The sequence below is a fragment of the Antechinus flavipes genome, chromosome 5, assembly GCF_016432865.1.
Source record: "Antechinus flavipes isolate AdamAnt ecotype Samford, QLD, Australia chromosome 5, AdamAnt_v2, whole genome shotgun sequence".
NCBI lineage: Eukaryota > Metazoa > Chordata > Mammalia > Dasyuromorphia > Dasyuridae > Antechinus > Antechinus flavipes.
Window position 1 is genome coordinate 12,166,971 of NC_067402.1, and position 27,119 is coordinate 12,194,089.

Genomic DNA, 27,119 nt, shown 5'->3' on the forward strand with positions numbered 1-27,119 from the left:
ATCTAACCAATCAGGTGGTAGGGTTACCATGGAACCCCATCAAAGCCTTTATAGCTTGGAGCCTTTTTCATTCACTCACTCATTCATGCTTTTATTCATTCACACTTTTATTTGTTCAGTAAGCATATTAAATATCTACTACACAGTGTACATCCTGATATATGTGACATTTAAGAAGTTCCAGAGATATAGCTTCTGGGTCATTTTGTTAATCATTTTATTAATAATGCTAGCATGTTATCGATAAAAGGAATGGTCATTGGGCCATCTCTCTGGTGGCAGTGATGACTCTTCATTGTGGGCTCAGGTTTATATGCCTCTGGAAAAGTGGACGTTCCTAAAGATGGCAATCAATTCTGATTGGGTAACAAGGAGAAGATGAATATTATAATATTATCAGGCAGGCTTATTAAACAACATGGAGCTAGGGAATGTGGCTTTGCTCGTGTCATTAGTCCCAAATCGCCCCCAACCTTGGGGAAATCTGGACAAAGCATCTATAGCCACACCCAAGCCAGAGCAATGCATGGTGGGCTGGATTTCATCTCGAATAGCTTGTGAGGGGGCTGGGATGGCAGTACCCAGGTGGAAGAGAATGTTAGTCATTATATGCTATCTTCAGAGTTTGAGCCTTGAAATGAGGATCTGAGAAAAAGGGGGAGAACTCTGGATCTCCCCAGATCATTGGTTATTGAGAAAGACAAAGATGAACCAACATAGTTTGTTCTGGAAGAATTTCCATTTTATTGAGCATTCACCAATGCAGAGAAGATTCAATACAAAATATGTATAAATATATGAATACAAAATATGTATAAATATATGAATGGGGGAGCATTTATTAAGAGTTTACTAGATTTTAAGAGCAGCAGGAGGTAAGGAAGAGGGGAGCAAAAGGGAATCCTGTGTTGGGAAATGGGTACTTCCTTTTAATAGAATTAACCCAAACATTTCTTTTATTAAACAATCTTTCCCATGCATTTCTTTTCCACAACCTGCGATATCCTTCAATCTACTTCCATTGAGACAATGAATTTCATTTTTAGATCTGAATATACCCCTTTTATATGTCTGTATCTAGAATCAAAAGTATTCTTAAATGAAGATGTTCCTTGGGTTATTTCCTGCTCTGACCACAAAATAGAGCCTTAAACAGGACCTTGATGAGACATTCAATGAAATCTACCTCTGCTTCCTTAAGGGATATACAGGACAACATTATGTATTTCACAGGGACCTTGGTGTCCCTCTAAAAATACTTTCTACTTGTCCAAATGTTACCCTAAGTCCCCTCAAAGACATATTTTGTGAGTCCTCGTGTAGTATTAACCTTCCTTTTCTCCGACTGTGTATGTGTTGAGGGTGAGGTGGATATTAGAGAGGAAAGGAGGCAAGTTCTAAAGTCAGAAGTTCAAGATTCCACATGCATCATTGATATGTTGCTTGCCTTTTCAATGGATAGAGGAGGAACTGGAGGGAGGGAGAAAATTTGGAACTGATTTTTATTTATTTAAGCTTATCCAGGAGTGGACAAAGATAGGATAGGTTAGAGAAAGTCCGCTTTGGAGGAGGAACCATGGGAAGAGAGCCATGGCACTAATTGCCTTCTCATGAGCTGAGAACCATTCTGGAAAAGAATTTGGAATCCTGAGAAAGGTTCCTAATGGTTCTTACTCTCTGACCCAGCAATCCCCACCTGGGTTTAGGTCCCAAAACAAAGAAAATTCATAATCTAACAATATAGACAGCTGCCTCCCTGTTTGTAAAAGCAAAGTAGTGACAGATTATATATCCCATGGTGGGACATGCTGAAGAACATAAATAAATATTAATTATACACAGAGAAGTGGTCTCAAGTGGGGTGTGTGTACCCCAGGAATGCCCAAGACCTTTCTTGGGGAGAACATTAGAACTGTGAGCCACTGGTCAGCGGCCTTGTACCTCCTGCCCCTCCTGCCTTTAGCGGGAGCTTCGCAGGCTGCCTTCCTTACCTCTTCTGTCCCCCCAGCAGTACAACAAGCACACTTCAGGTCTCTTTATTGCCTGCCCGGGTTTTCTTTTCCTCCATCCCCAAGAGAACACTGCACAGACCCAGGAAATAGGCAGGAGGGCAGCAGCTGCAGCAGCCAGAGAGCTTGGGGACCAGCAATCCAAGTGCAGAGCTTTCTTCCCAGCAGCCTCTTCCCAAGGCTCCTTCTTCCCCCTGGACAAATTGGAAGGCCAAGAAGAAAGCCTTCCACTAGCAGGAAACAATGGCCTACTCAGGAATCTTTCCACCCTTGGAATGGTCCTGCCCTTGGACCACCCTATCCCTTCCTCTGCCTTCATCTCAGTCCATCCCCAGGCTACTGACATCAGGGGCGATGGAAGTATATCGGCAGCCTTTCCACAGAAGAATTTGTTTGATTGGTGGATGTCCTCCTGCCATTGGGAGATCACTTCAACTATGACAGCTCTTGAAACCAAGTTTGAAAATAAATTGGTCTTAGGACCAGACCTGTGTATACTTGAATCACAAAGTCCTAGACCAAGATTTTCTAAATGAAGCATAATCAAATTGTTCTCAAAGATTTTTTTAGCAAGAGCAAAATGATTTTATACCATTAATAAGTAAAATAAAAATTATTTAAAAGATTTATTTCATCTTTTAAAAATTTAAATTGTGTTTTTATAATGCATACTTGTATATTAGAACCTAATTTATCTAATGTATCTAATTATAAATAAATGCACATGAATTGGCAGTATGCTTTCCACTATTTTTTACTTGTAGGGTTGTGTGATTGGAAGTTTAGAGATCACCGACATGATAGACATGGAATCAGAATTCAGAGCAACCTGGGAAGAACTAGACTCCTGTAGAGTGAAAAAAATAACAAAAAAGAACAATATATGCAATTATGACAACAACGTGAATAAAGAAAACATTCAAAGGCAACAAAACCCAGGTGAAACACAATGGATGAGGCTGGTCCCAAATTACTGAAATTAGAGCAAACATCCTTTTTTCCTGTTAACTGCAAAAATGGAAAATTACATGTACTGTGAGATACAACCATGATATTAGATTTTGTGTAACTTTTTTTTTAATTGGAAGGTACTTTATGGACTGGGGTAGGGAAGAAAAGGCCCCAGAAAAAGAGGCTGGGGAAAGCAATTTACTCAGCAGGATGCTAACATGCCCAAATAAAGTGGGTTTTGTTCTTTCAGTTAGATTGGAGGTGGTTTTGGGGAGAGGGGAAGGGAGACTTCCAGTATGAAAATTCCTTCATTGATGTCAATGTGCATCTCATCAAGCCTAAAGGAATTGCCAAAGGCCCTGAGATTCAGAGACTCTGTGGAGATGTGTCAAGAGCAGAACTTGCCAATGTCTCTTATTTATGTTTTTAAAGAAGGAGCAACAGATCCTGAATCCAATTCCCTGAGTTTGGATTCCAACTCTTCCCTGTGACTCTGGGCAAGCCCTTCTATCTGTTACTACTTCCCTGGCTATAAAATCAGGAGGTCAGGCTGCAGGGATGGCATCAAAGGCCCTGGGGTCCTCGAAATCAGACATCCCATGAGCTCCAGATCCTTAGCCCAAGGCCCAAGGCTGTTTCCCCATTCTATCTATGTCTTCAGTAATACTCAGATGGGTATCTAGTCCCCCTTCCTTAGGGCATGGAGTGATCCTGCTGGCCATCTCCTAAAACTTTACAATTTTTCTCTTTCATTTGGTCTTCACTACAACCTTTTTCCTTTGTATCCCCAGCCCATAGCACAGAGTGAGGGTTTAATAAATGCTTGTTGATTGATTTATTGACATTTATTCAATTCAAATTAATGCTCTGCTATTTAGAGCTTAAATCATTCCTTTTGGATCTTAATTTCAATATCAATATCCATGCATGTATACATATATGTGTGTGTATATATATGCATGCATGTATGTATGTATAGGTACACACACATATGTATACACACATATGCATATATACTACTCAGTCACAGAATGGAGGCTCAAACCAAGAGCTAATCAGCTAGCTGCTCTTCCTAAGTTATCATACTTATTCCCACTACATCCCCTCCAGTTGCTGTTTCTAAAATGACCATAACTAAGATTACAATAATCCCTCTCTATATCAGTGATTCCAACCATGTAATGCTTACATCATTTAGGAGCAGACTGATATATTAGAACACCTTTAAATGAGCTTTTCAGGAACAAAGACTCCCGAGATCTCTGGTGGCAAGTCTCAAGCAGAACAAGGCTCCTATCCACAGATGAAAAGATAGACCGTTCATCTCTTCCCATTGTTGAAAATGCCCAATAATCTTTTGTCTACTCCTGATATCAGTGTCATTCATATAGTATTTTATTATTTTTACAAAGTCCAACCTAGTTTTTTAATTGTTTACCCTGCTCCTCAGTGACCCTTGAGAAATGGGGGCTGTGACCTTGTAGGGTCTGGTTGTGGGTTTCAGATAAGGGAAATCCTTTCCCTCAAGTAGCCAAGAAAGGGAGAGTGTGCATGTCCATCTTTCCTGCTGGAAAGTCAGGGCTGCTGGAGATGACGCGGTTCCCCTCTGTCACCGTGGCGATGTTTTCCATCACTGTGCATCCCTCTTGATGCTACTCCAACTCCATGTTGGACATGGAGCAACCGTACAGTGGCTGAAAGGAGGCTTGGTTCCAAGGAGGTGTTGTGAAGGGGACGGCCAGGAATGGAGTTGCAAAGAGAAATGCCCTGAACACTAACAACAGGATTAGGATGCAGATGTCACAGCCCTTGTATAGCTCTCAAAAAGAAAAGGCATCAGGCAGATCTCTTTGGGGATCACATGTGTGATCTACATCATATTTCAATTTCCTGCTCCAAAGGCCTTTCCAGAGATAAATTGGAGGCCTGCAGGCAACTCCATCGCATTTTGGCTTTTTCAAGAAAAGTTACTCCTTCCTGAAGAAGCCAAAAAAAAAAAAAAAAAAAAAAAAAAAAAGCTTTAAATCAAGATGAGGAGGAGAGCTATAATTTTAAACCTCATCCACGGTGTGATGTCTGCCAGGTCTATCTATTATTTAATTAGTTTGAAGCATTTCTAATTGTTCCCGTAAACATTTTAAAACTTGAGACTTGAGCATCTGATTAAATCTATCATCTTTGCCCTGTCAAGATTATATACTAAATAATAGTTCAGCAAAATTTGTCAGGATTCAGCCCAGTTTTTAACTTTATAGACAGGAAAATATAATCCTCCATCACTCTTAGCCATCACAGGCCAACCACAATAGCCAACCACAATAACCAAACTTAGTCCTTCCATACTGAGGTCAGCCATCTCCCAGCGTGCTAGCCCAAGGCTTTATCATTGAATAGACTAATGGGTCTGCTTGCCAGACTGTTCTCAGAGCTGACTTTGGTGACAGATCAAGGGAATCGTTTCTGTAATGATCTAGCCTTCTAGCAAATGGGGCAGGGTCATATTGTAACCTAGATAACTATTTCCCCCATCCTCAGTCTCATTTTTTTTTCTAAGATCAAAGTGGGCTAGATAGCCAAGTGTCCATTTCATAATGATTTTATTCCTTTCATAACTTTCTGTTGTTTGGTAGAGTCTTTGAAAGTTACCCAATCTCCTTTCCAAGGACTTTTTCTTTGTTAAAATAGGTTTTTTATTTTCAAAATATATTCAAAGATAGTTTTCAACATTTATCCTTGCAAAATCTTGTGTTCTATTTTTTCCTCCTTCCTTTCCCCCCGACCCTTCCCCTAGACAGCAAGTAATCCAATATATGTTAAACATATGCAATACTTCTATACATACTTCCACAATTATTTTACTGCCCAAGAAAAATCAGATCAAAAAGGGAAAAAATGAGAAAGCAAAACAAAAAGCAAGCAACCAAGAACAAAAAAGGGGAAAATAGTATGTTGGGATCCACATTCAATCCCCATAGCCCTCTCTCTGGATGCAGATGGCTCTCTCCAACAAATCTATTGGAATTAGCCTGAATCACCTCACTGCTGAAAAGAGCCACATCTGTCAGAGTTGATCATCCCACAATCTTGTTACTGTGTACAATGTTTTCTTGGTTCTGCTCACTACACTTAAGTTCATCTAAGTCTCCCTGATCTTTCTGAAACAGCCTGCTCATCATCTCTTATAATAGTATTCCATAACATTCATATACCATAATCATTCAGCCATTCCCCAACTGGGGGGATCCCCTCAGCTTCCAGTTTCTTGCCATTACAAAAAGGGCACATGTGGGTTCCTTTCCCTTCTTTAATATCTCTTTGGGATACAGACCCAGTAAAGACACTGCTGGGTCAAAGGGTGTGCAGTTTGAAAGCTCCAAGCATTTTTTCTGAAATTAGCCAGGGGAACCCTCCTATTGTGGCTGGAAATACTCAAATACACACACATATATACACATGCATGCACATATACATACATACTGCATGGCCATATGTACTTACACACAGAGCTAGTTCTACATCCCTAGATATGCCTATCACCCAGTCTATACCAGAAGCCTTTCCAGAGCTTGAATTCACTGGCATCGACATACTCCGTGGAAGAGATAGCATGATGTAATTCATTAGAATAATTTTATCTTGCAGGCACAACTAGCTATCTGCCAATGTTGCCATTATCTTAACAAAAAAAGGGGAAGTGCCTCATCTCTTACTCACTCTAGCAAAGTCAGGAAATGACTGTCAATAAGGTGAATTCTGGGTTCAGAAGCTGAGGTTTGAAGAAGGAAGGGGGCAGGGTCTTGGAAGAAAAGAACATCCATGAGCCTTTGCAGAGGTGAATGCACAAGTTTTGGAAGCCAGGGGGGCTTTGAGAGAATGGGACTGGCTGAAGCAGTGGGGCATCCTGAAGGACAGACAGGAAGCAGCATGTAACAGCAAAGTCAAACCTCTTGGAAGGTAAGCCCAGGAGTGGCAGGGACTCCCAGACCTCCAGTTCTGCTCTCTGCCCCATCCCCCAAACTATCACCCCCGGGGAAGCAAGTCTAGAGGAGAGATGTTTGACTTTGTAACTGCTCTTGCAGGGGCTGCAGACACAGCTAATGAAAACCAAAGGGAAAAATGTTGACCCCCAAAGTCCTGTCCCTGTCAAATGGTTCACTAGCAGAAACAGAAATATTTTCATCAGTAAAGACAACACCGAAGATGAATTACCGTCTGCTTTGCTGTGGCACCCTAGGGAGCAGAGGGCCGTTTTCATCAGAGCAGGAGCTCCTTGAGAGCAGGCCCCGACTTTTCCATGTACACCTTCAGCGTTAGTATAGCACTCTGCATGCACACAGTAAGTGCTTAATAAAGGTTCTTTCATTCATTCACTCCCAAAGTAGGTCTAGCTCTTCCCTCCCAGCTTCTGCTAGACAGACCCATCCCCTCTCCTGTGCAAACATGGAGATGATGGCTGCCCTGCCTATGGCAAATATTCAAGAGAACACATATGAAAGGGCTTTGTGAACCTAACGCTCTATAAAATGGAAAGAGAAAGAGCTAATTGTGTTCCAGGAGGTCATATACCTCTGCCACAACCACACCCGGGCCCAACCGCCTTGCTCCTGTGCCTTGCACTTGCCACTACTCGGGTCCCCTCCCTGAGGTGTGCCCTCCGCCCACATAAGATGCCCTTCCACTCCCACCTCTGAAACTCCCTCCTTCCTTCAGGCCCCGGGCCTTCAGCTCCAAACTCCAGATTTCTTTTGGACCCAATCAAAAATGAGTTCTCTGGCCTCCTGAGTTTTTATTCTTTTCCAAACCACCATTAGGGTAGAAGACAAGTCTGGGCACGTGGCTTTGAATAATTAAAACATTGTAACTAGTGGTAGTTGAGGGCCTGCCGAGTTGTACACATTGGCACCTATGAAGCACTGTGTGCCAGGCACTGTGGTCCTGGGACTTCCCCAGAAATTATAAAACTGGGCGTCTCTGGCGCAGCCAGGATGGGCCCGGAATCCACTCTGTTTCATGCCCGAGAAGCTGTGCCCACGGGGAGGCCCCTTCCACACCAGGCCCCCCTTCCACACCAGGCCGGCCCCTTCCACACCAGGCCCCTTCCACACCAGGCCGGCCCCTTCCACACCAGGCCCCTTCCACACCAGGCCCCTTCCACACCAGGCCCCCCTTCCACACCAGGCCCCTTCCACATCAGGTCCCTTCCACACCAGGCCCCTTCCACACCAGGCCGGCCCCTTCCACACCAGGCCCCTTCCACACCAGGTCCCTTCCACACCAGGCCCCTTCCACACGTTCCCGCACCCTGGCCCAGGAGCTCTGAACTGGAGGCTTGATTCGTGCTCCAGAGCTGGGTCGGGGGGCCTGCCTGGACCAGAGGTCTAGGCTTCCTAGGCAGGCACAGTGCTCCCCTCGGAGGTGCCGGGTCCCCCAGGGTGCAGCTGGCTTCAGCAAAGGGGATACCCTCTCAAGAAGAAGCCTAGCCAGGAGTGTGTCATGGGAAGGGGGCCCTGGCTCCCCAAACCTCTCCACCCCCAGCATCCCAAAACTCCAGACCGACCAGCTCTATGTGAGGGGGACGTTTCCCAACCTTTCCCTCACTCCAACCTAAAAGCCACCGTTCCCAGCTCCGTGTGCCTCAGTTTCCCCCCTCTCTTCTTCCATTCAGGGGTTCTAGAGAAGCATCAAAGAATGCACATCTTCACAAGGACAGTCCTGAATTCTAATCCAGCCTCGGGTCCTGTGCCCCCCCTTCTCTTAACTGATATGAATGCAGAACAGTTCTAAAATGGACTGCATGACCTCTGACCTTAAGTCTCTCTCCCCTCCCCTCCTTCCCCCCCCACAAAGTGATCGGGTCTGGGCCACTTCCCGGTCTGGACCTTCTCCCCCGGCCTCAGTTTCCCCTGCAGTCCCAGGAGGAGGACCCCTCACTGAACTACGGCCTGCCGCCACGGGGCGGGCCGAGGCGGACCAGGGCCTCTCCGGGATAGGCCGAGGCCCCCAGGCCGACCGCTCCCCTCGGCCCATTCACCTCCCACCGCGGCGGGCCCCGCCCTGCCGCCCGCCCGCGCGCCGCCCCTGCCGCGCGCCCGCTCCTGCCCGCCCCGCCCCCCGCTCGCGCTCCCGGGCGCGCGGTGGCCGCAGCGTGCGTGCGTGCGTGCCCGCCCGCCCAGTCAGGCTGCCTCAGCCACCGCCCCCTCCCGAGCGCGCGCGTACCCCCACGCGCGTTCCCCCTTGAGCGCGCGCGCCCTTCCCCGCTGCCGTCACGAGCCGTTACTGCACGACAACGGCCGGCCCGCCTCGCACCGGCCCCCTCCGCTCCCGCCCTCCCTTCCCCGCCAATCAGCTCGCGTCATTTGGGTCTCGGCCAATAGCGAGCCCGTTAGGAGAAAGAGGCGGCCGAGGCGGGAGGTGCCTGCGGGAGCCACGCTCGCTCAGCGCTGGCGGGGGCGGGGCCCTCTGCTGCCGGAGCGGGGCGGAGCCCTCCGCTTTCTCCCGGCTCGGTGAGGTGTGTGAATGTCTTTTCTCCCGTGATGGGCCCCGCTGGGACGTGAGACCTCGGAGCAGGGCGCTCGCGCAGGGCAGTGGGCAGGCCAAGGTCTGGGGCTAGGCCGAGGGCAGAGGAAGAAGGCCGGGCGCGAGAGCGAAAACGAGGCGCGGGGAGGGGGGCTGAGGAAGGGGGGGGTGCGCGACGGCGGCCAATCGGCTGACGGGAGGCGGGGCTTGGGCGGTGGCCTCGCGAGCACAGGGGGCGGGGGAGGGGCGGGAGGGCTCTGCGCGCGGCCCCGCCCCGCGCCGGCCCCGCCCCCGCTCGGCCCCGCCGGCTCCCCGCGCCCCCGCCGCCGCCGCCGCCGCCGCCGCTGTCAATCAGGCGCGAGTCCGCGGGGCCCGGGCGGAGAGAGGATCTGCTACGCCACAGCCCCGCGGCGGCCCTGCGCCCAAAGCCGGGCCGGGCGGGCCGGAGCCGCCGCAGCCTCGGGAGCCGCCGCCTCCTCCTCCTCCTCCTCCTCCTCCTCCTCCTCGTCCGCCGCCTCCGCCTCCTCCTCCTCCTCCTCCTCCTCTCCTCCTCCTCCTCCTCCTCCTCCTCCCGCGGGCGGGCGCCCGGCCCGGCCCGCCCGGCCCTCCCTGCCCCGCCCCGCCCGGCCCCGGCCCCCGCCCGCCTGCCCGCCCTCGGGCCGCGCCGTGAATGCGGGATGAGCGGTACGTTGGGGCCGGGCGGGCCGGGCGGGCCGGGCCGGCCGGGATGCTCCAGGGGGAGGAGGCGGAGGAGGGGCCGGGGGCGGCGGCGGCCCGCGCGGGGCGGGCCGCCCGGGTTTTGTCTCCGCCGCGGAGCCCGGCTGCCGCCGCCTTCTGGGTGTTGCTCTGGAGCCGAGGGGTCGGGTTTCCAACCACGTTCCGAGCACTCGGCCCTCCTCCCCGCCGGCCGGGCCCGCCTGCCCGCCGCTACGCCGCCGCCCGCCCGGGGAGGGAGGGGGCGAGGGACCCCCAGCCCCGCGATGAGCCCCCGCGGGTCGGCGGGGGGGCCCAGGCGGGGACCCAGCCCCCGGAGGAACCCCGCTAGGCCGGCGGGGGGCAGAGGCAGACACCCCACCCCATGGTGAACCCCAAGAACGGCGGGAGGCCCAGGGAGGGACCTCTCGGGAGGGACTCCACGGACTGCGGGGGGCAGAGTAAGGGACCCCCCCCTCAAGATGAACCCCAATAACTGCATGGAGTGGGAGCGAGGGAGGGGTGCCACGGGAGAGCCCCCCATTAATCAGATGGTGTGGGGGCTCTTGCAGATCAGAAGAAGGAGGAGGAGGACGAGGTCCCCCCTGCAGCAGCAGTGGCTGGGGCTGCCGCCGGGGCTGCCATGGCCCCCGAAGGAGGAAAGACTTCGGAGACGGAGAACAACAATAAAAAAGCCAAAACTGCAGGTTCCCAGGTAAAGCTCCCCCCCAAGTTCGTGGGGAAGGAGGGGCTGGTGAGGCCATAGACAGCTTCTTCCTGGGGCTGTGGGCGGTGGGGGCCATCAAGGGTCTGCCTGCTGAACAGGGGAAGCTTTGGGCCCTGGGGGAGTGGCATAGAAATCATGTCTGGAAGCCCTGGAGGGACATTAACAATCTACCCCCCCCCCCCAGTTTTGTTTTGTTTTTTTCAAGTCTACTCTGGCCTGGAAAAACTTTAGAGCTATTGACCCTTTTATTTAAAACTTGGGTCCCAGAAGGTCCCACTTCCTCATTCAGGCTTCTTGGGGCTCTGTTTTGTTTTGTTTTTGGTTCGAAGCACTCTTTGATTTCTGCCATTTCCTGGGTAAGTTTTAATATTTAGAACTGTCAAAAAATAATTCCCCCTTCGTGGCTTCTACTAAAGGTGCCCCTTTTTTCCCCATCCCCTCTGTGGGCAGGACTCTCAGCCTTCTCCTCTGGCTCTCCTGGCAGCCACTTGCAGCAAAATTGGGACTCCGGGTGAAAATCAAGCCTCTGGGCAACAGCAGATCATCATTGACCCAAGCCAGGGGCTGGTGCAGCTTCAGAACCAGCCCCAGCAGTTGGAGCTGGTGACCACGCAACTCGCAGGAAATGCTTGGCAACTTGTTACCGCTACACCTCCCTCCACGAAGGAAAATAACGTTTCCCAGGCAGCCTCGGGCTCGGCCAGCTCCTCGAGCAGCGCCAACGAGAGCAGCTCCCCCACCAAGGCCAAGCCCAGCCAGCCCTCCACCTCGGGGCAGTTTCAAGTCATCCAGGTACAGAACCCTGGCGGGAACGTTCAGTACCAAGTGATACCGCAGCTGCAGGCTGTGGAGGGTCAGCAGATCCAGATCAACCCCAGCAACACTGCATCTCTGCAGGATTTGCAGGGTCAAATCCAGCTAATTCCTGCAGGTAATAATCAAGCGATCCTCACAGCTGCTAATAGGACAGCTTCTGGGAATATTCTTGCTCAAAACCTGGCAAATCAAACGGTACCAGTCCAAATTCGGCCCGGGGTCTCTATCCCCTTGCAGTTACAGACAATTCCAGGTGCTCAGGCTCAAGTTGTGACAACTTTACCTATCAACATCGGAGGAGTGACTTTAGCTTTGCCTGTGATCAACAATGTGGCTGCTGGAGGAGGCTCTGGACAGATTGGCCAGTCTGCTGCCGATGGTGGGGCGGCCAATGGAAATCAGTTAGTGTCCACCCCCACCCCGACTCCCCCTACCACCACCGCCTCTGCTGGCAGCACTATGCCCGAGTCACCCTCCTCCTCCACCGCCTGCACGTCCACCACCGCCACGACTCTGACTAGCAGTGACCCGTTGGTGAGCTCGGTGGACTCGGGCCAGTACGTGAGTGCCGGAGCCGCTGCTGGCGCTTCAGAAAGGGTCCTGGAAGAATCTCAGACCCCCGCCCCGGAAGCCGAAGCCCAGAACTCTGGTCAGCTCCAGGCCAACGGCCTTCAGAATGCGCCTCAGCAGGAGCAGGCCGGCTCCCTCCAGCAGGTGCAGATTGTGGGCCAGCCCATTTTACAACAGATCCAGATCCAGCAGCCCCAGCAGCAGATTATTCAGGCCATCCCACCCCAGTCATTTCAGCTCCAGTCAGGACAGACTCTGCAGACCATCCAGCAGCAGCCTTTGCAGAATGTCCAGCTTCAGGCTGTAAGTCCAACTCAGGTGCTCATCAGAGCACCCACCTTAACCCCGTCAGGGCAGATCAGTTGGCAAACTGTGCAGGTTCAGAATATTCAGAGCCTCCCCAATTTGCAAGTGCAGAATGCTGGGTTACCCCAACAACTCACCATCACCCCAGTGTCTTCAAGTGGGGGCACAGCTCTTGCCCAGATTGCCCCGGTGGCTGTGGCCGGGGCCCCAATCACGTTGAACACTGCCCAGCTTGCATCCGTGCCTAACCTTCAGACGGTGAGCGTGGCCAACCTGGGGGCTGCAGGTGTCCAGGTGCAGGGAGTTCCAGTGACAATCACTAGTGTGGCCGGTAAGTCACAGACCACGTCCTCTTCAGGCGTTTTAGGCCCTTGTCATAATTGCAAAGGTAATTGTGCTAACTCTTCAGTTTGACCTCTGCTACTTTGAGGGGAGCAGAGGAGAAGGAAGATCCTAAGGGCAAAGAAACTTGAAAACTCGGCTCACTCCTTCAGCTTTGTCTGTAGTGGCCATTGTGCCCATCTCAGGTTCAGGATTTGCCCCTCAAATTCAGTTTACAGCACAGGGACTAGAAAGTGATGGGTCTTGGCACCTCGGGGCCAAAGGTTGAGTTCTGGAGCCATTTGTGAAATTGTACTAGCTCCCCCTGCCCCCCCAAGCTGATTTTCATTGTTGAGCAATCTCAGGACAGAGCTGAGCCTCCACTCACAGAGGACTCTTGCCCTCGAGAGTGCAGATGGAGAATGACTGAGTCAAGCACTGGCGTCCATTGTGTGTTTGGGGGTTTGAGGGCCACTCTGCTCTCAGGTCACAGGACATTTTTAAAAATTGGACGTGATGGCTCATGTTGCATTGTTTTGTTGCCTGTGCTTCGGTGTCTCCTTGCCCTGGGTTGGCTTTTGAAACCAACAACAAATGGCAGCAGGTGGGAGAGGCGACCAAATTTAGCTGCAGATTTTTTGACCAACTTATATGGTGATTGTTCTGCCAAAACGGAGATTTGAAAAGAACTTTGAAGTGTCCCCATTGCAATGGTAGGACAGGGCCGGCCCAGAGATTCAGATTCTGTCCTGGCAGAGGCCTTTGCTTGGGCAGCTCGGTGAGTTGATGCCCTCAGAGTAAGCCCCCGGTTTGCTTGTCAGTGTTTCAATGTGGCAGAAGGGCAGGTGAGAATCACAGTGCATAGAAGACTTCTCCGGTGTTTAATGGCTAGAGAGAAGTTACTGTGAATTTGGAGGCATTTTGTTTAAAAATGAAGTTTGTAACTTTTCAGAGCTTTAAAGCCATTCAAACTCTTGCTACTGGCACTAGTCGAGGCCCTCTGGGCAAATTTGCTTTCTTAACACGTTGGTTTTATCATTAGTTTTGCTTTGCATGTAAGTGTGTTTGGAAAGTTCTGTTCAGTATTTTAAACAAGACCTACAATTGCCTCATTAGTACAAATTAATAATATAACCTAAGAATTGATTTTCTTAGGGAACATAAACTCGAACCTAACTAGTGAATTCTGGATTAATTGTTATTTATTTCATCGTTTTAGTTAAGGAGTCCCACTTTGATAAATCCTTGAAATTAGCATTGTCTTGCTTAGTTTAATAACCTTTCTTGAACAAAAGTGGACTAAAATGATGTGGATGCAATTCTCTTCTGGTTGACAACTCAAAAGAGACCTTTGCTGTTTGAATTCCTTGATTTTGTCACCCATTTCCTAGACATAGTCTGAAAGAGTACAAAGTCCAGCAATATTGAATGAGTTTGAGAATTTTAAATCAACTTTTGCAACTCAGTGCTGGCTGGATTTGAAATTTTTACTTAATAATCTGCTTTTCTTTTTTTTTTTTTTTCTTCAGTCAAGTGTGATAACACACAAAACTCTACAAACCTTTCAGCCACATAGAAGTTGTGATTGTTGAATGGGTTCCCTCTGGCACAAGTCCTGTTTAAGGGTTTATGGGAGAGTGTTTCCTCTTCCAACCCAAAAGTTCATCTTTGAGGATCCACTTATCGTCCGCGCTCATCTTGTAGTAGTTGATGAGTTGTTCCACATCTCAGGGGCTTATGTAGGGCTTGCTCTGTTATCAGACAGATCTTCACTGTCTGCTCCAGAAGTAGGCCTCCTGGGCAAACCCAGAGCGAGAGACACTTCAGGAGGCTTAGAGAAAGAAAGCCCTTGGGGATCCCAGAGTCCTGCTCGGTCCTGTCCCAAGTCACCAGCAATGAGATCAGGCCTGGACCAGGCAGGTACCACACGGTCGTGTCTCTGAATCATTGTCAGCCGCCATGCTTAAAATGAACTCCTGCTTTCCTCCCTTCTGTTTCTCCTGGGCAGGGGTGGTTGCTGGCTGACTTAGAAATGGCAGTGTACGTTCCTTCATATGGTTCTGTCAAAGGGCCTGAGGATTTATCTGTGAGCTCCTACTCCAGGGTTTGGGGGGGTAGGATTTTTTTTTTTGAGAGTTTTAAATGCAATGTTGGCAGCCAGCGATATTTGCACTTTTACTAAAATTTGCTAGGATGCTCTTCAGTCCTTGTTTTACTATATGGAAGCCTTTGCAGTATTCACCATGTCACTCTTGTGCTTCCTGACCCTTGTGGTCAGCGGCGGGATGTTTCTGCATCAGAACCCTCAGCTCCCTGGCCCTGACCCCTCCTAGTCCCTGCCCACGACTCCCTCTCCCCTTTTACAGTAGACATGGTCTTCTGTGGAGCGTCTTTGGGATTCTTCCTTCAAAACCACCTTGACATGAAGTGCTCTGTGTGTCTGTCCATTTATCCACCTACATAGGTTTATTTATACTGATTTCCACCATTAAAATGTAAGCTGCTTGTGAGCAGGCACTGTTGCGGGTTTTGTGTTGGTATCCTCTGTGTCCAGCCCAGTGCTTGGTTCCCAGTAGATCCCAACTAAATACATGTTGCTTGATTGGTCCTCCAAGTTACTATTGGGCCAGGTCCATTTCCTTGGGAGGGAGGGAGTGCGGGATGCCTTGTCATCTTTGACTCCCTTTTTGAATTCTATTTTATGTTAGTAACCTGAGGTAGGTGGGGCTGCACTTCAGGTCCTTGTGGAGTAGCTCAGTCAAATAGCCCTTTGGGGTAAGGGACTCCCATTGTTCAGCACCCAGACTGAAGGGAGCAGTGATACAGGTGAAAAGGGCCAGCCTCGTCATTATTCCCCATCAGAGCTACGCTCTTCTGCCTTTCAGCTTCCTTCATGTTCTGAAGTGATGTTGATGACCTTCACTTCACCATGAAGCTATAAGGAAAGGACTGTAGGGTGCAAGAATAGGAAGTCAGCTCCCAGGGCTACTGGCCTTCCTGTGGATCATAGAAATAAAAAATGACTTCTATATTGGACTTTGCAGCTACAAAATAGTTCTGGTTTTTTTTTTTTTTTCATTTGATTATATGAATGAGATTTCAGTGTAATAGGAAAAGGCCAAAATCAGCAAGACTTTTGTCAACCATAAGCTTTATTTATTTTTCTAAATGTTTTGAGATTTATAACCAATTGTTGGAACAAAATTGTCAGTGATACTTTTAAGATAAAGAAAGAAAGGTTTATTAAGCTTTTTAATCCTTGCCCAAAGCTACATCAAGTGCTGAGGATACAAAGAGATATTAAGCTATGTCAAATGTAAAAATTATTTGCCCAGTTAATCAAATATACGCATATAATACCTGTTATATGACAGACATTTTGCTAGGCACTGGATATACGGGGACAAAAATGAAACAGAACTTACAATCTTTTGTCAAAGTACACCAGTGTTTTTTGAGATAAACCAAAACATCTCAATATTTTGTTTTGTTTCAGTTTCATTTTCATGTATATCCTGTTATGAATCTCCCTACCCCAGGTATCGCTTCTTTACAAAGAATTAGAGAAAAAAGAAGTCCCTCAGGTCACCGACACATCCTCAGAATCTGACCACATGTGTAGTGTTCCCCACCCATAATCGCTCTCACCTCTTAAGGATCAAGCTTGATCAGTGAGATTGTTCCCCATTCAGTATCGGGAAGTTTGGTATTCTTTTCACTTCCATTGTTACCGTGATGAGTAGAACATAGGAGGTACTTAATTTTTATTGACTGATTTTGTATCAGTTCACATTAAATTTTCCTATTCTTCTCTAGATTCTAAATAGTCCTCATTTCTTGGGGTACAGTAATGTTTCATTACCTTCATGTGCCACACTTTATTTAGCCATTCCCCAGTTGATAGGAATTTTGTTAGTTCCACTTTATTCTCTTGTTATTGCAAAAAGTATTACTATAAAAATGTTGTCAGCTCCTTAAAGGTATGTCTAGCAGTGAGATCTCTAGGTCAAAAAAATATGGAGATGGTAGTCCTTTTCTTAGCATAAATCCAAAATAGGAGCTTATGTTCCATTAAGGGGGAAAGATATACATGAGTATTAGGAGGGGGCAGCAAAGGCCTCAGAGAGGAGGCAGCTTTATAGAAAGCTAGGGATTGTGTGAAGTGGGATGGGGGGAGGGGAATCCCAGGTCTCAGGCTAGCTACAGCTTGTACCAAGTCAAGGGGATGGCGGAGGGGTCGTGGAAGATCATGTTTGAGTCACAAGAAAGCAGCCAGTTTCGCTTGAACATAGAGGATGTGAAGTAAACAGAGAGGCCATGTCCAAAAGCCCGTGAAGGCGGGTTGGAGCTGCGTGCAGGAGGGCTTTGTGCGCCAAGAAGAGGAGCCCGCTTTTGTTCCAGGAGTGCTTTGGAGCCATGGAGGGCTCTGATCTTGGATGAGATCTTTGCTGTGGAAAAGCTCTTTGGTCCAGATTTTGGAGGGTGGATGGGGAGGGAAGAGCCTGAAGGCCAGAGGAGCCAGTTAGGGAGCATCGAGAAAATGGGAGATCCAGGTTTGAATGGGGGTGGTTGGAGGGAGAGGGCAAGGAAAGGGCCCAACATGAGTGATTTGGTAGAAAGAGTGACCCTGGGCAACTGAATGGGTGAATGGGTGGTAGGAGGAGAAGGAAGAGACTGGGGCCATACAGAAGGAAGAGACAGGAAATACAGGGTGACCCTCAGTCTTGGACCTAGCTCCTCCCTCATACCTTCCCTGGTATGGTGATGGCAGAAGGGAGAGAAAGGAGGGAAATGACCATCGGAGGAGCTGGCCCCTCAGTCTTAGTCGGCAGGAGCCTCATCCACCTGTGGAGTTTGCCTCTCCCCCCACCTATAGCTGTCAGTTGGCAGTGGGCTAGACTAGAGTGAGGGGGACCCAAAAGCCTCAAGCCCGTCACTTTGTGTCCATCCAAGCAAATGAGGAGGGGCAGAGGGGGTAGAGGAGAACCTCCTTCTGGTGGCCCAGGTGGGTGCTATGGGGCGCAGAGAGGCTGGTCAGGATACCAGGGTCACATTGTCCTGGGCCCTGCAGGTCCTATCCCTAGGCCTGGATGACTCCAGAAGAGAGACTTTGGGCAGCCCTGCCTCAATTTAAACCCAGTTCACGTCTGGGGCAAGACATGACCCCATGATGTCCTCGGCCTCTCGAGCCTGGTGACCCATAAGCCCAACTTCTACACGGATCCGAGAACAGAAGGTGACTTCCCTCCCCAGCCCCACGCTGATGTGATTGAATTTGATTCTTGGGGCAACCTCGGAGGGAGCGCTGGGCCTGGAGTCGGGATGGCTCGAGTTCCCAGCCACCCTCTGACACTTCCTGGCTCCGGAACCTGGGCAAACCACTGCACTCTGCCTGCCTCAGTTTCCTTCTCTGTAACTGGGGATACAAAGAGAACCTGCCTCACAGTATTTTCGGAGGATTGAGTAAGATAATAAATAAATAAGAAAAGTACTTAGCACACAATAAGCACTATATAAATCCTAGCTATTACTGTTATCTTCTTTTTCATCATATTTGGTAATTGAGTACATCCTTCTATTTCCCCATTCCAGCATACATCATTATTGGGATTCTGAGGTATAACAAGAAAAACAACAACAACAACAACAACAACAAACTAGTGAACATTTATTATGTATCTACTGTATATAAGATAATTCTAAGAATTAAAACTTTTTTTTGGTTTATGATTTGTTTTTGTTTTGTTTTGTTTTAATAAACCTTGAATTTCCTATGGAATAAATAGTGTAGACATTTTAACAACATCAGTTTTCCTTTAGCCCATATTAGAGATGGGAAGAGTTGTAGCCCAGAGTTGGGGGCTCTTGGCTAAAAGGGAGGAGGATCCAGTCATTCCCTGTCTATACAATACCTTCTGTGACCAAAGGATTTTATGGAGGAAGTCAAAAGAGAATGTAAACTTCTGTAACTGCAGATACTTAGAAACATGGAATTTTATGGCTTAAATTTGTCTATTGTTCAAGTCAGGAGCAAGTTGTCAATTTTTTAAAAACTGTGTTTCTATTATAGCAGCTTACCATTTTTGATGACATGCTCAAACACTGGAATTTTATTTTCCAAATTTTTTAGCCAATGTTTTCTACCAAAAGTGACCACATTTGAACTTGAAGGATCTTAGACATATAATCTCTTCTAACCCGGAGACTAGATGGATAAAGGGACCCAGACACAAAGAGCTTAGATCCTATTTTTTAGGCAAGCAAAGGCACCATGAGAACTCAGCATACTTGAGTCCCAGGAACATAAATTTGATTTTCACACAGGGAACACTGAGGCTTGTAAATTAAACATTGGTGAATCTTCAAGAACTTTTTTCTGCTTTCTTTTTCCTCTCTAGGGAATTTGAAGCATGAATCTGGGGACCTGTAGCATCAGAGCTCAGATATAGAAGCAGCAGCTAGCTCTTCCTTATAGGGAAAACAAGTACCTGAGGGATCCATTCAAATTAACATCCAATCTGAAAACCTTGCCTTAACCACTACATTTAGCAGCTATATTGCCATATCCAACCCCTTTGGACAAGTTTTTACCCAGAGCTGTGTTAATATGTTGGGATTCCCTCACTTATACATTTGGATTTTCTTATTTGGAAGTTTGATTAAATGAGGCATATTCCATCTGAACATTCACACAACTCTGTGTGTGTGTGTGTGTGTGTGTGTGTGTGTGTGTGTGTTGGAGTCATTTTCTTCTCATAGTACGTTCATTTTCCCTCTTCATCATGAAGAATTTCTCTAAGATCTCACTAGTCATTTTTTAGAAGAATGAATGAGATAGAACCTTCTTGCACCCATGCAAGGGAAATTTTGGGTAACAAAGTTTCTCAAAGGATGTTTGTTATAAGGGGATCTCAACAAGCACCCTGAGGCCTTGGAGAATTATTGAGTTGATCAAATGTACCTAATGGTTTAACAAAACTAGTCAGAAAACTTATTTTGACGTTTTTTACTTTGCCTCAGAATACTGACAAATAATAACCTTAAAATACTGGCATAATTTCTACTTTTGTAAAAGGAATCTTTTGCTTTAAATCTTTCATGGCACCTCTGTACAGTGTAATTGGAGAAGGCAGATCTAGTTAATCTTATTAATCCGACCAAACTGGCTGTAGCTGAGTCCTGTCTGATGCCGTGTGGCCTACTTGCCGTTTGCTCTGGGGGACGCACCATCTCCTGTCAGGGCACACAGAGATCCCCAGGTTCAGACCAGTCTCTCCTCGTGGCCCCCTGCAGAGCACAGCCCCATACTGCCTTCTCTCCTGTCCCTTTATGCTTAGGGCTCTCCCTCCCTCCTGAAATCGCTTCTGTACTCCCTTAAGTTTTCTGGTCCCAAGTCAGCCTTTTCACCAACCTATGGGCATCAACTTGGCTCTCACAAGAAGTAGTGCTTTAAATACTTTGGTGTATATGGGAACTTTCTTTTTATCAATAACCTCCTTTATGTTCATGCTAGCAGCAGAGGATCTGGGCCAAAGAATTTTGGACATTTTAGTCCCCTTATTTGCATTCCTCCAAATTACTTTCCAGACTCGTTGGACCGAGTCATAGCTCTATCGACAATGTACTAGTATAGTACTTTGCCGTAATGATTATTCCCCTCTTCTGACATCTTTGACAGTTTTCTGGGTGTGAGATGGAACCTCAAGGTTATTTTGATTTGCATGTTTCAGTGTATTGAAATATACTTTTATAGATGATTGTTTTTTTTTATTTTATGTTAATTATGAATTGCAGTTCTTCTTTGGGAACTGTTTGTTTATATCCTTTATAAGATGTGTTTGTGTATACCTCTGTGTGTGTGTGTGTGTGTGTGTGTGTGTGTGTAGGGCAGATTCCTTATTTATCTGAGAAAAAAATACATACACACACATATTCACACATTCTTACTAGGTACTAGTTGACTAGTTGACTATCCAGGATACTAGAGCCTTACCTGAGAAATTTGAGATAAAGATTTTATTTCCATTTAACTGCTTCCTCTTTATTCTGGATACGTTAATTTTATTTTTCAACTTCAAATACCAAGAAGTTTCTTTTATAATTGCCTTTATCCCTTTCTTAGTGAAAAATTCATCTTTTTTGTAATTTTTAATAATTTTTTATTTTCAAAATACATGTAAAGGTAGTTTTCAACATTCACCCTTGCAAAACCTTGTATTTCAAATTCTTCTCCCTTCCTTCTTCCCACCCCTCTTCCCCCAGATGGCAAGTAATCCAATGTAGGTTAAATATGTGCAATTTTCTAAACATATTTCCATATTTATCATGCTGTATAAGAAAAATCAGCTCAAAAAGGAGAAAAAAAATGAGAGAGAGAAAAGCAAGCAAACAACAAAAATATAAAATACTATATTCGATCCACATTCAATCCCCATAGTTCTCTCTGGATGTGATTGGCCTTTCCCACCCCAAATCTGTTGGAGTTGTCTTGAATCACCTCACTATTGAAAAGAGCCATGTCCATCAGAATTGACCATTGTATAATCTTGCTGTTGTCGTGTACAATGATCTCCTGGTTCTGCTCATTTCACTCAGCATCAGTTCATGTAAGTCCCTCCAGATTTTTCTGAAATCATCCTGCTGGTCATTTCTTACAGAACAATAATATTCCATAACATTCATAAACCACAATTTATTCAGCCATTTCCCAACTGATGGGCAGCCTCTCAGTTTCCAGTTCCTTGCCACTATAAAAAGGGATGGTACAAACAAAAAAATACATCTTCTTGTAACTGTGAAAAGTATAGCATCTCTTTTTTTAATGATACGATCTTTAATATTCAGATCACATCCATTTTAGATTTTTCTGTGTGGAATGCAGTATAAGATGTTGGTCTAAGCCCAATTTCTGCCAGACCAGTTTCCTTCTTTCATTATTTCCTTTGATAGTCTAAATCTTATGTTTCTTTTGATGAAATATGTTGCCAATTTGTCACATTCTTCACGCTTTCAGCATTTAACCTAGCACAAAAACTTTCATTTTGCCTTGACATTACTAACATTTCCATTATTTTACTGTAGCCCAATGGCAGACACTTCATGTTCTCCCAACTATTTGAGTTAGTCTTTATTTCTCTAAGGAGCACTTAGTAATTTAATCGACACAAGCATTCAATGTGATCTCTTAATGACCAAATCTGATGATTGTCTTTGAGTCTTAATGCTTTTTTACCTCCCAGCTGCACTTTGTCCTCTCTCTAGGTTTTATGACACTATTCTGTCTTCATCTGCTTTCTATCAGCCCTGGTCTCTTATAATGGGTCATTATTGATATTCCACCCCCAAATGTGAGCTCTTCTCTGTCTGTACTCTTTCTTGGTGGCCTTTTCAACTTTTCATGGGTTTTTTTATGCAGACAAGTCCTATTTATTTATTTATATTTCTATATTTCTATTATTTATTTATTTATGCAGACAAGATCCATTTATCCATCTTCTTTCTCCTGAGCTTGAGTCTCACACTTCAGATTAGATGTCCCACAGATGTCAGACTCAGCATGTCCAAAGTAGAACTCTGAGCGCCCCCCCCCCTTGCAAAATCTAACCATTTATCAAAGACAGCAGCTGTTCTTCTTCTTAGATGATTGTGAGGGGATCATATCCTTTTCCATTATCACATGCACCTTTAACATGCTTTCTGGATCCCATAGTAGATGGTCTCTAAGATCATGTTCAGTCTCAAATGCTATAATCTTCAAATTTGGACAGTTATTTTAAAATTTGAGGGGAATTTCTGTGATACTGGATCTGTGCCAGACCTCAACTTGAATAAGAAGTCAGGATAGTTCTTGCGTTCAACATTAGATCAGTGACCTTCTCGGATGTTTGAGATTTGTTTTTGCTGAATTGTACTTTCAGCAATGAACTTTATTGTGACATCGTATTTTTGCAAATCTGAGTTTTTACTAGATGCTGTGATAAAAGCAAGATCTGCATGAGAATCATCAAGGAACAGAAAATGAGGGTGGCAGTGTCCAATCTTATACTCCAGATTTGGTCGTTAAGAGATCACACCGAATGCTTGTGTCAATTCAATTGCTAAGTGCTCCTTAGAGATGTGTCCAACAGTTGTACATATCTCATTGTAAGGGGTTATGACTTAAGAATGAAATGAAATTTTTTTTCTTTCAACTTGCATACATGTTTACATTGTTTTTCAAATGATTATTAAGTTATCTGACCCTAACTATTTTAATAAGGGCAACTGTTAGGTATTTCTTTACGGTGCGGTGAAAAAATTACTAAGTCACAAAGGGCCTTTGGAATGGAGAAATTTTAAGAGTCTCTGGAGTAGACACATCCTTGCTCATTTTACTTTTTCTTTTCTTTTTTTTTTTTTTTTGAGATTGGGTATCTCTCTCTTAGTCATACTGGTAATACAGTAACCCTCCTAGTCGAGTCCATCCCTGGTCTTCCCATAAACTGTGGCCTGTTTCATTTGTGACCTGGACCAGCCTGGGGAGGAAAGGAAGGATGGATGGAAGCATTTATCTGGTGTCTACCAGTTTCTAAGCACTGTGTTAAGCACTACTCATTCTGCAAGAGTGGTACTTTTGTAATGCCCATTTTACAGTTGAAGAAACTGAGGCAGACTGATAAACTAGCCTAATGTCACCTATCTGGTGTCTGAGACCCTCAGCTCTTCCAGACTCCAAGCCCAATGTTCTGTGACCTCTGGGTATTGTGCACCCCAGACCTCTCCATAAGGTGCCAGCTTGATTGCAGATCTCTAGAACCCCTGAATTCCAGGAAAGCATCAGCCTTCAGCTCCCAGAAGCAGGAATTACTGTGTGTCTCACCCTTCTCTCATCCCACCTCTCATATAAGTCACTTGAAATCTGACTTCTGTCCTGGCTGGCCCACTGAAACAACTCTGGAGGAATCCTTGGGGCTGTTTCAGGGGGTCTCAGCCTTTTGTCAGAAGTTCCCTGACCATTTCTAGGGATCCTCCTCTCCTTCTCATTCCCCTTCCTTCCTGATTATAGATTCTGAATTCAAGTATTTCCCTTTTCTGCTCTTCCCATTTATTCCTCTTATTCTCCTCAGGCCTTAGTTATGACTTGTGTTTTCATGATTATCAAACCCTATACCTTCCCCCTCCCCCAACCTCTTTTGAGACTTCATCCACCTGACTGGATCTTCCTACTTTGATGTCCGATTGGCATCTCAAACCCAGCACATCCCAATTTGGGTGGATTACCTTCCCTCCGTAAGGGGGGAAGATCAATGGGGAGCTCCTCTCCTGTGGAGGGAGCTTTCTTCTTCCCCTGCTAAGGTCCCTCACCATTCTTTCCCCTCTGTTTGGAGAGTTCGCTCTCCCACCCCCCATCCTGAGGCCTCACTGTGCAGCCACTGAGCTGAGGGTCTCTTCCTTCAGTCAGAAAGTGGGGGGCCGGGGACAAGCCCATCCTGGGCATACATCTGTCCTGGGCATATATCCGTCCTGGTCATGCATCTGCCCTGGGCACACATCTGTCCTGGGCAGGCATCCATCCTGCAGGCATTCATCTGTCCTGGGCACACATTTGTCCTGGGCACACAAGGGTTGCAGGATGCCAGATGGCACACAGGTGAGTTCCTGAAGGGGAGCATCATGGCTGCCGAGCTAGATTGCTGGTGAGGCACATTGTTTGGGTGCTGGCAGCTCGACGCAGTGCAAATAATACCAACCATGGAATTAGGAAAGGCAGCAAACCTGCTGAGCAAGAACTTGGGTTGTTGTGGGGGAAAGACTTTATAAATCTTAAAGCACAATACAAAAGTCAGCTATAGGGAGAAGAGGCAGCCTGGAGTCAGGAAGACCTGGATTCTAGTCCTGCTGGATAACTAGGTGACACTAATTAATTCGCTTTAGGCCCCAGAGAACTCAGACTCTCGGTTGCAGAGATCTGGGATCCCCAGTGATTTTATATCCAAATAATAGTAACAGAATCAGGAATACACAGAAAAAGATGAGAAACACATAAAAGTAAATAAGATTTCTTGCTATTTTTGAAGGAAAAAATAAACTTGAATATACTAACTAGCCATTCGTGATTTTATTCAGCTTATCAGTGCTAGTTAAGTTCATCTTTTTTTTTTTTTTTTTCCCCCTTGTGGACTTCCTGTTTCACAGCAGTAGGATTTAGCCACTATCAAAAAAGCTATTATAATCTTAGGAGCATTAATGGGATCCAGATATAGGAAGTAATACTCCTATTATATTCTGTGTTAATCAGATTTTATCCAGAATATTGTGTTCCATTCTCATTGCCCCATTTTAAGAAGGGCATTTTGTGTGATCTCAAAAAAATCTCAGCCTTGATTTCTTTATCTGTAAAATATGGGACCAGTTTGTTGGGAGCTAGAAGCTTGGGAACCACATGCTGCTCTTGTCAGTTCTTTATGTATCTTTTTAGGCAAAAATAAGAAGTGAATTCAGTACTCTTGGGTTGCCTCATCATTAGCAGCCTAATGGGTTACATACTACAAACACTAGCTGACCATGGAGGTGAGTAGAACACGTACTCTGTGTTTCACTGTAGTATGTGGGGGAAATTTATATCTCTCAACTCTTACATCAATAAAATAAAGAGCAGATCAATTAATTGGGCATGTAGTTTTAAAAAAAGGGGGGGAAATTAAAAATACCAGGTTGAAAAATCCTGAAAACCAAAAATGAGATTAAGAAAATTGAAAATAAGAAAACTGTTGAGCCAGTAAATAAAGCTAGGAGCTTGTTTTACAAAAACAAACAAATAAGATAGATAAACCATTGGTTGATTTGATTTAAAAAGAATAAAACTACATATTCTGTATCAGAACTGAAAAAGGTGAATTTCCCCATCAATGAAAAGGAAATTAAAGCAATTATTAGGATCTATTTTGTCCAATTATATGCCAGTAAATCTGACAATTAAGTGAAATTGACAGATATTTACAAAAATATAAATTGCCTAGGTTAACAGAAGAGGAAATATAATATTTTAGAAAAAGACATTGAACAAGTCATTATTGAGCTCCCAAAGAAAAAATCTCCAGGATCAAGACAGATTCACAAGTTAGTTCTACCAAGCATTTTAAAAATAATTAATTATAATATTGTTTGGAAAAATAGATGGAGTCCTACCAGACTATTTTTATGACCCAAATATGGCAAAGAGATAAAATTATAAACCAGTTTCCCTAACAAATGCTTATGTAAAAATTTTAAATAGAACACTCATAAGTTGATTACGACAACATGACTAATTAGAATTTTTTTGCTACTTACTAGCATTTTATTTTATTTTCCAGTTACATGTAAAGATAGTTTTCAACATTCAATTTTCTAAGATTTTGAATTCTATATTTTTCTCCCTCTTCCCCTCCTCAATTACAAGCAATCTGATATAGATTATACACATACAATCATATTATTCATGTTTTCACGTTAGTTATATTGTGAAAGAAGAATCAGAATAAAAGGGAAAAAATACGAGAAAGAAAAGAAAAAGAATAAAGTGAAAATAGCTTGCTTTGAGCTACATTCAGACTCCATAGTTCTTTCTGTGGATGTGGATAGACTTCATGAGTCTTTTGGGATTGCCTTGGATCATTGCATTGCTGAGAAGAACCACATCTCTCTTAGTTTATCATTGTACATTGTTGCTGTCACTGTGTGAGATGTTCTGGTTTTGCTTATTTCAGTCATCTTCAGGTCATGTAAGTCTTCCCAGGTTTTCCTGAAATCTGCCTTCACATCATTTCTTATAGCACAGTAATATTCTATTACATTTATATACCAGGACTTGTTCAGCTATTCCCTAATTGATGGACATTCCCTTAATTTCCAGTTCTTTGCCATCATAAAAAGAGCTGCTATAAATATTTTTGTAACTTTTTTTTTGCCTTTTTTATGATCTCTTTAGGATGCAATTTAGTAGTACCATTGCTGGATCCTTGTCTTTGAGGCATAGTTCCAAATTGCTCTCCAGAATGGTTGCATCAGTTTACAACTCTACCAACAGTGCACATTGGTGGAACTGTGAATGGATCGAATCATTCTGGAGAGCAATTTGGAACTGTGCTCAAAAAGTTATCAGACTGCATATCCTTTGATCCAGCAGCGTTTCTACTGGGCTTATATCCCAAAGAGATCTTAAAGGAGGGAAAGGGACCCACCTGTACAAA

The 27,119-nt window shown here is 45.6% G+C and overlaps 1 protein-coding gene across 1 annotated transcript in view; it reads left to right on the forward strand.

Annotated features, from left to right (window-relative positions):
• The first annotated feature begins 10,102 nt into the window (after positions 1-10,102).
• The window catches only part of SP4 (Sp4 transcription factor), a 50,011-nt gene continuing 32,994 nt past the window's right edge, over positions 10,103-27,119 (forward strand). Inside the window, exons 1-3 of the mRNA XM_052000437.1 lie at positions 10,103-10,160; positions 10,742-10,884; positions 11,347-12,919. Of these exons, the coding sequence (XP_051856397.1) occupies positions 10,154-10,160; positions 10,742-10,884; positions 11,347-12,919 (1,723 nt within the window). The 5' untranslated portion in view covers positions 10,103-10,153. The remainder of the gene's footprint in view (positions 10,161-10,741; positions 10,885-11,346; positions 12,920-27,119) is intronic.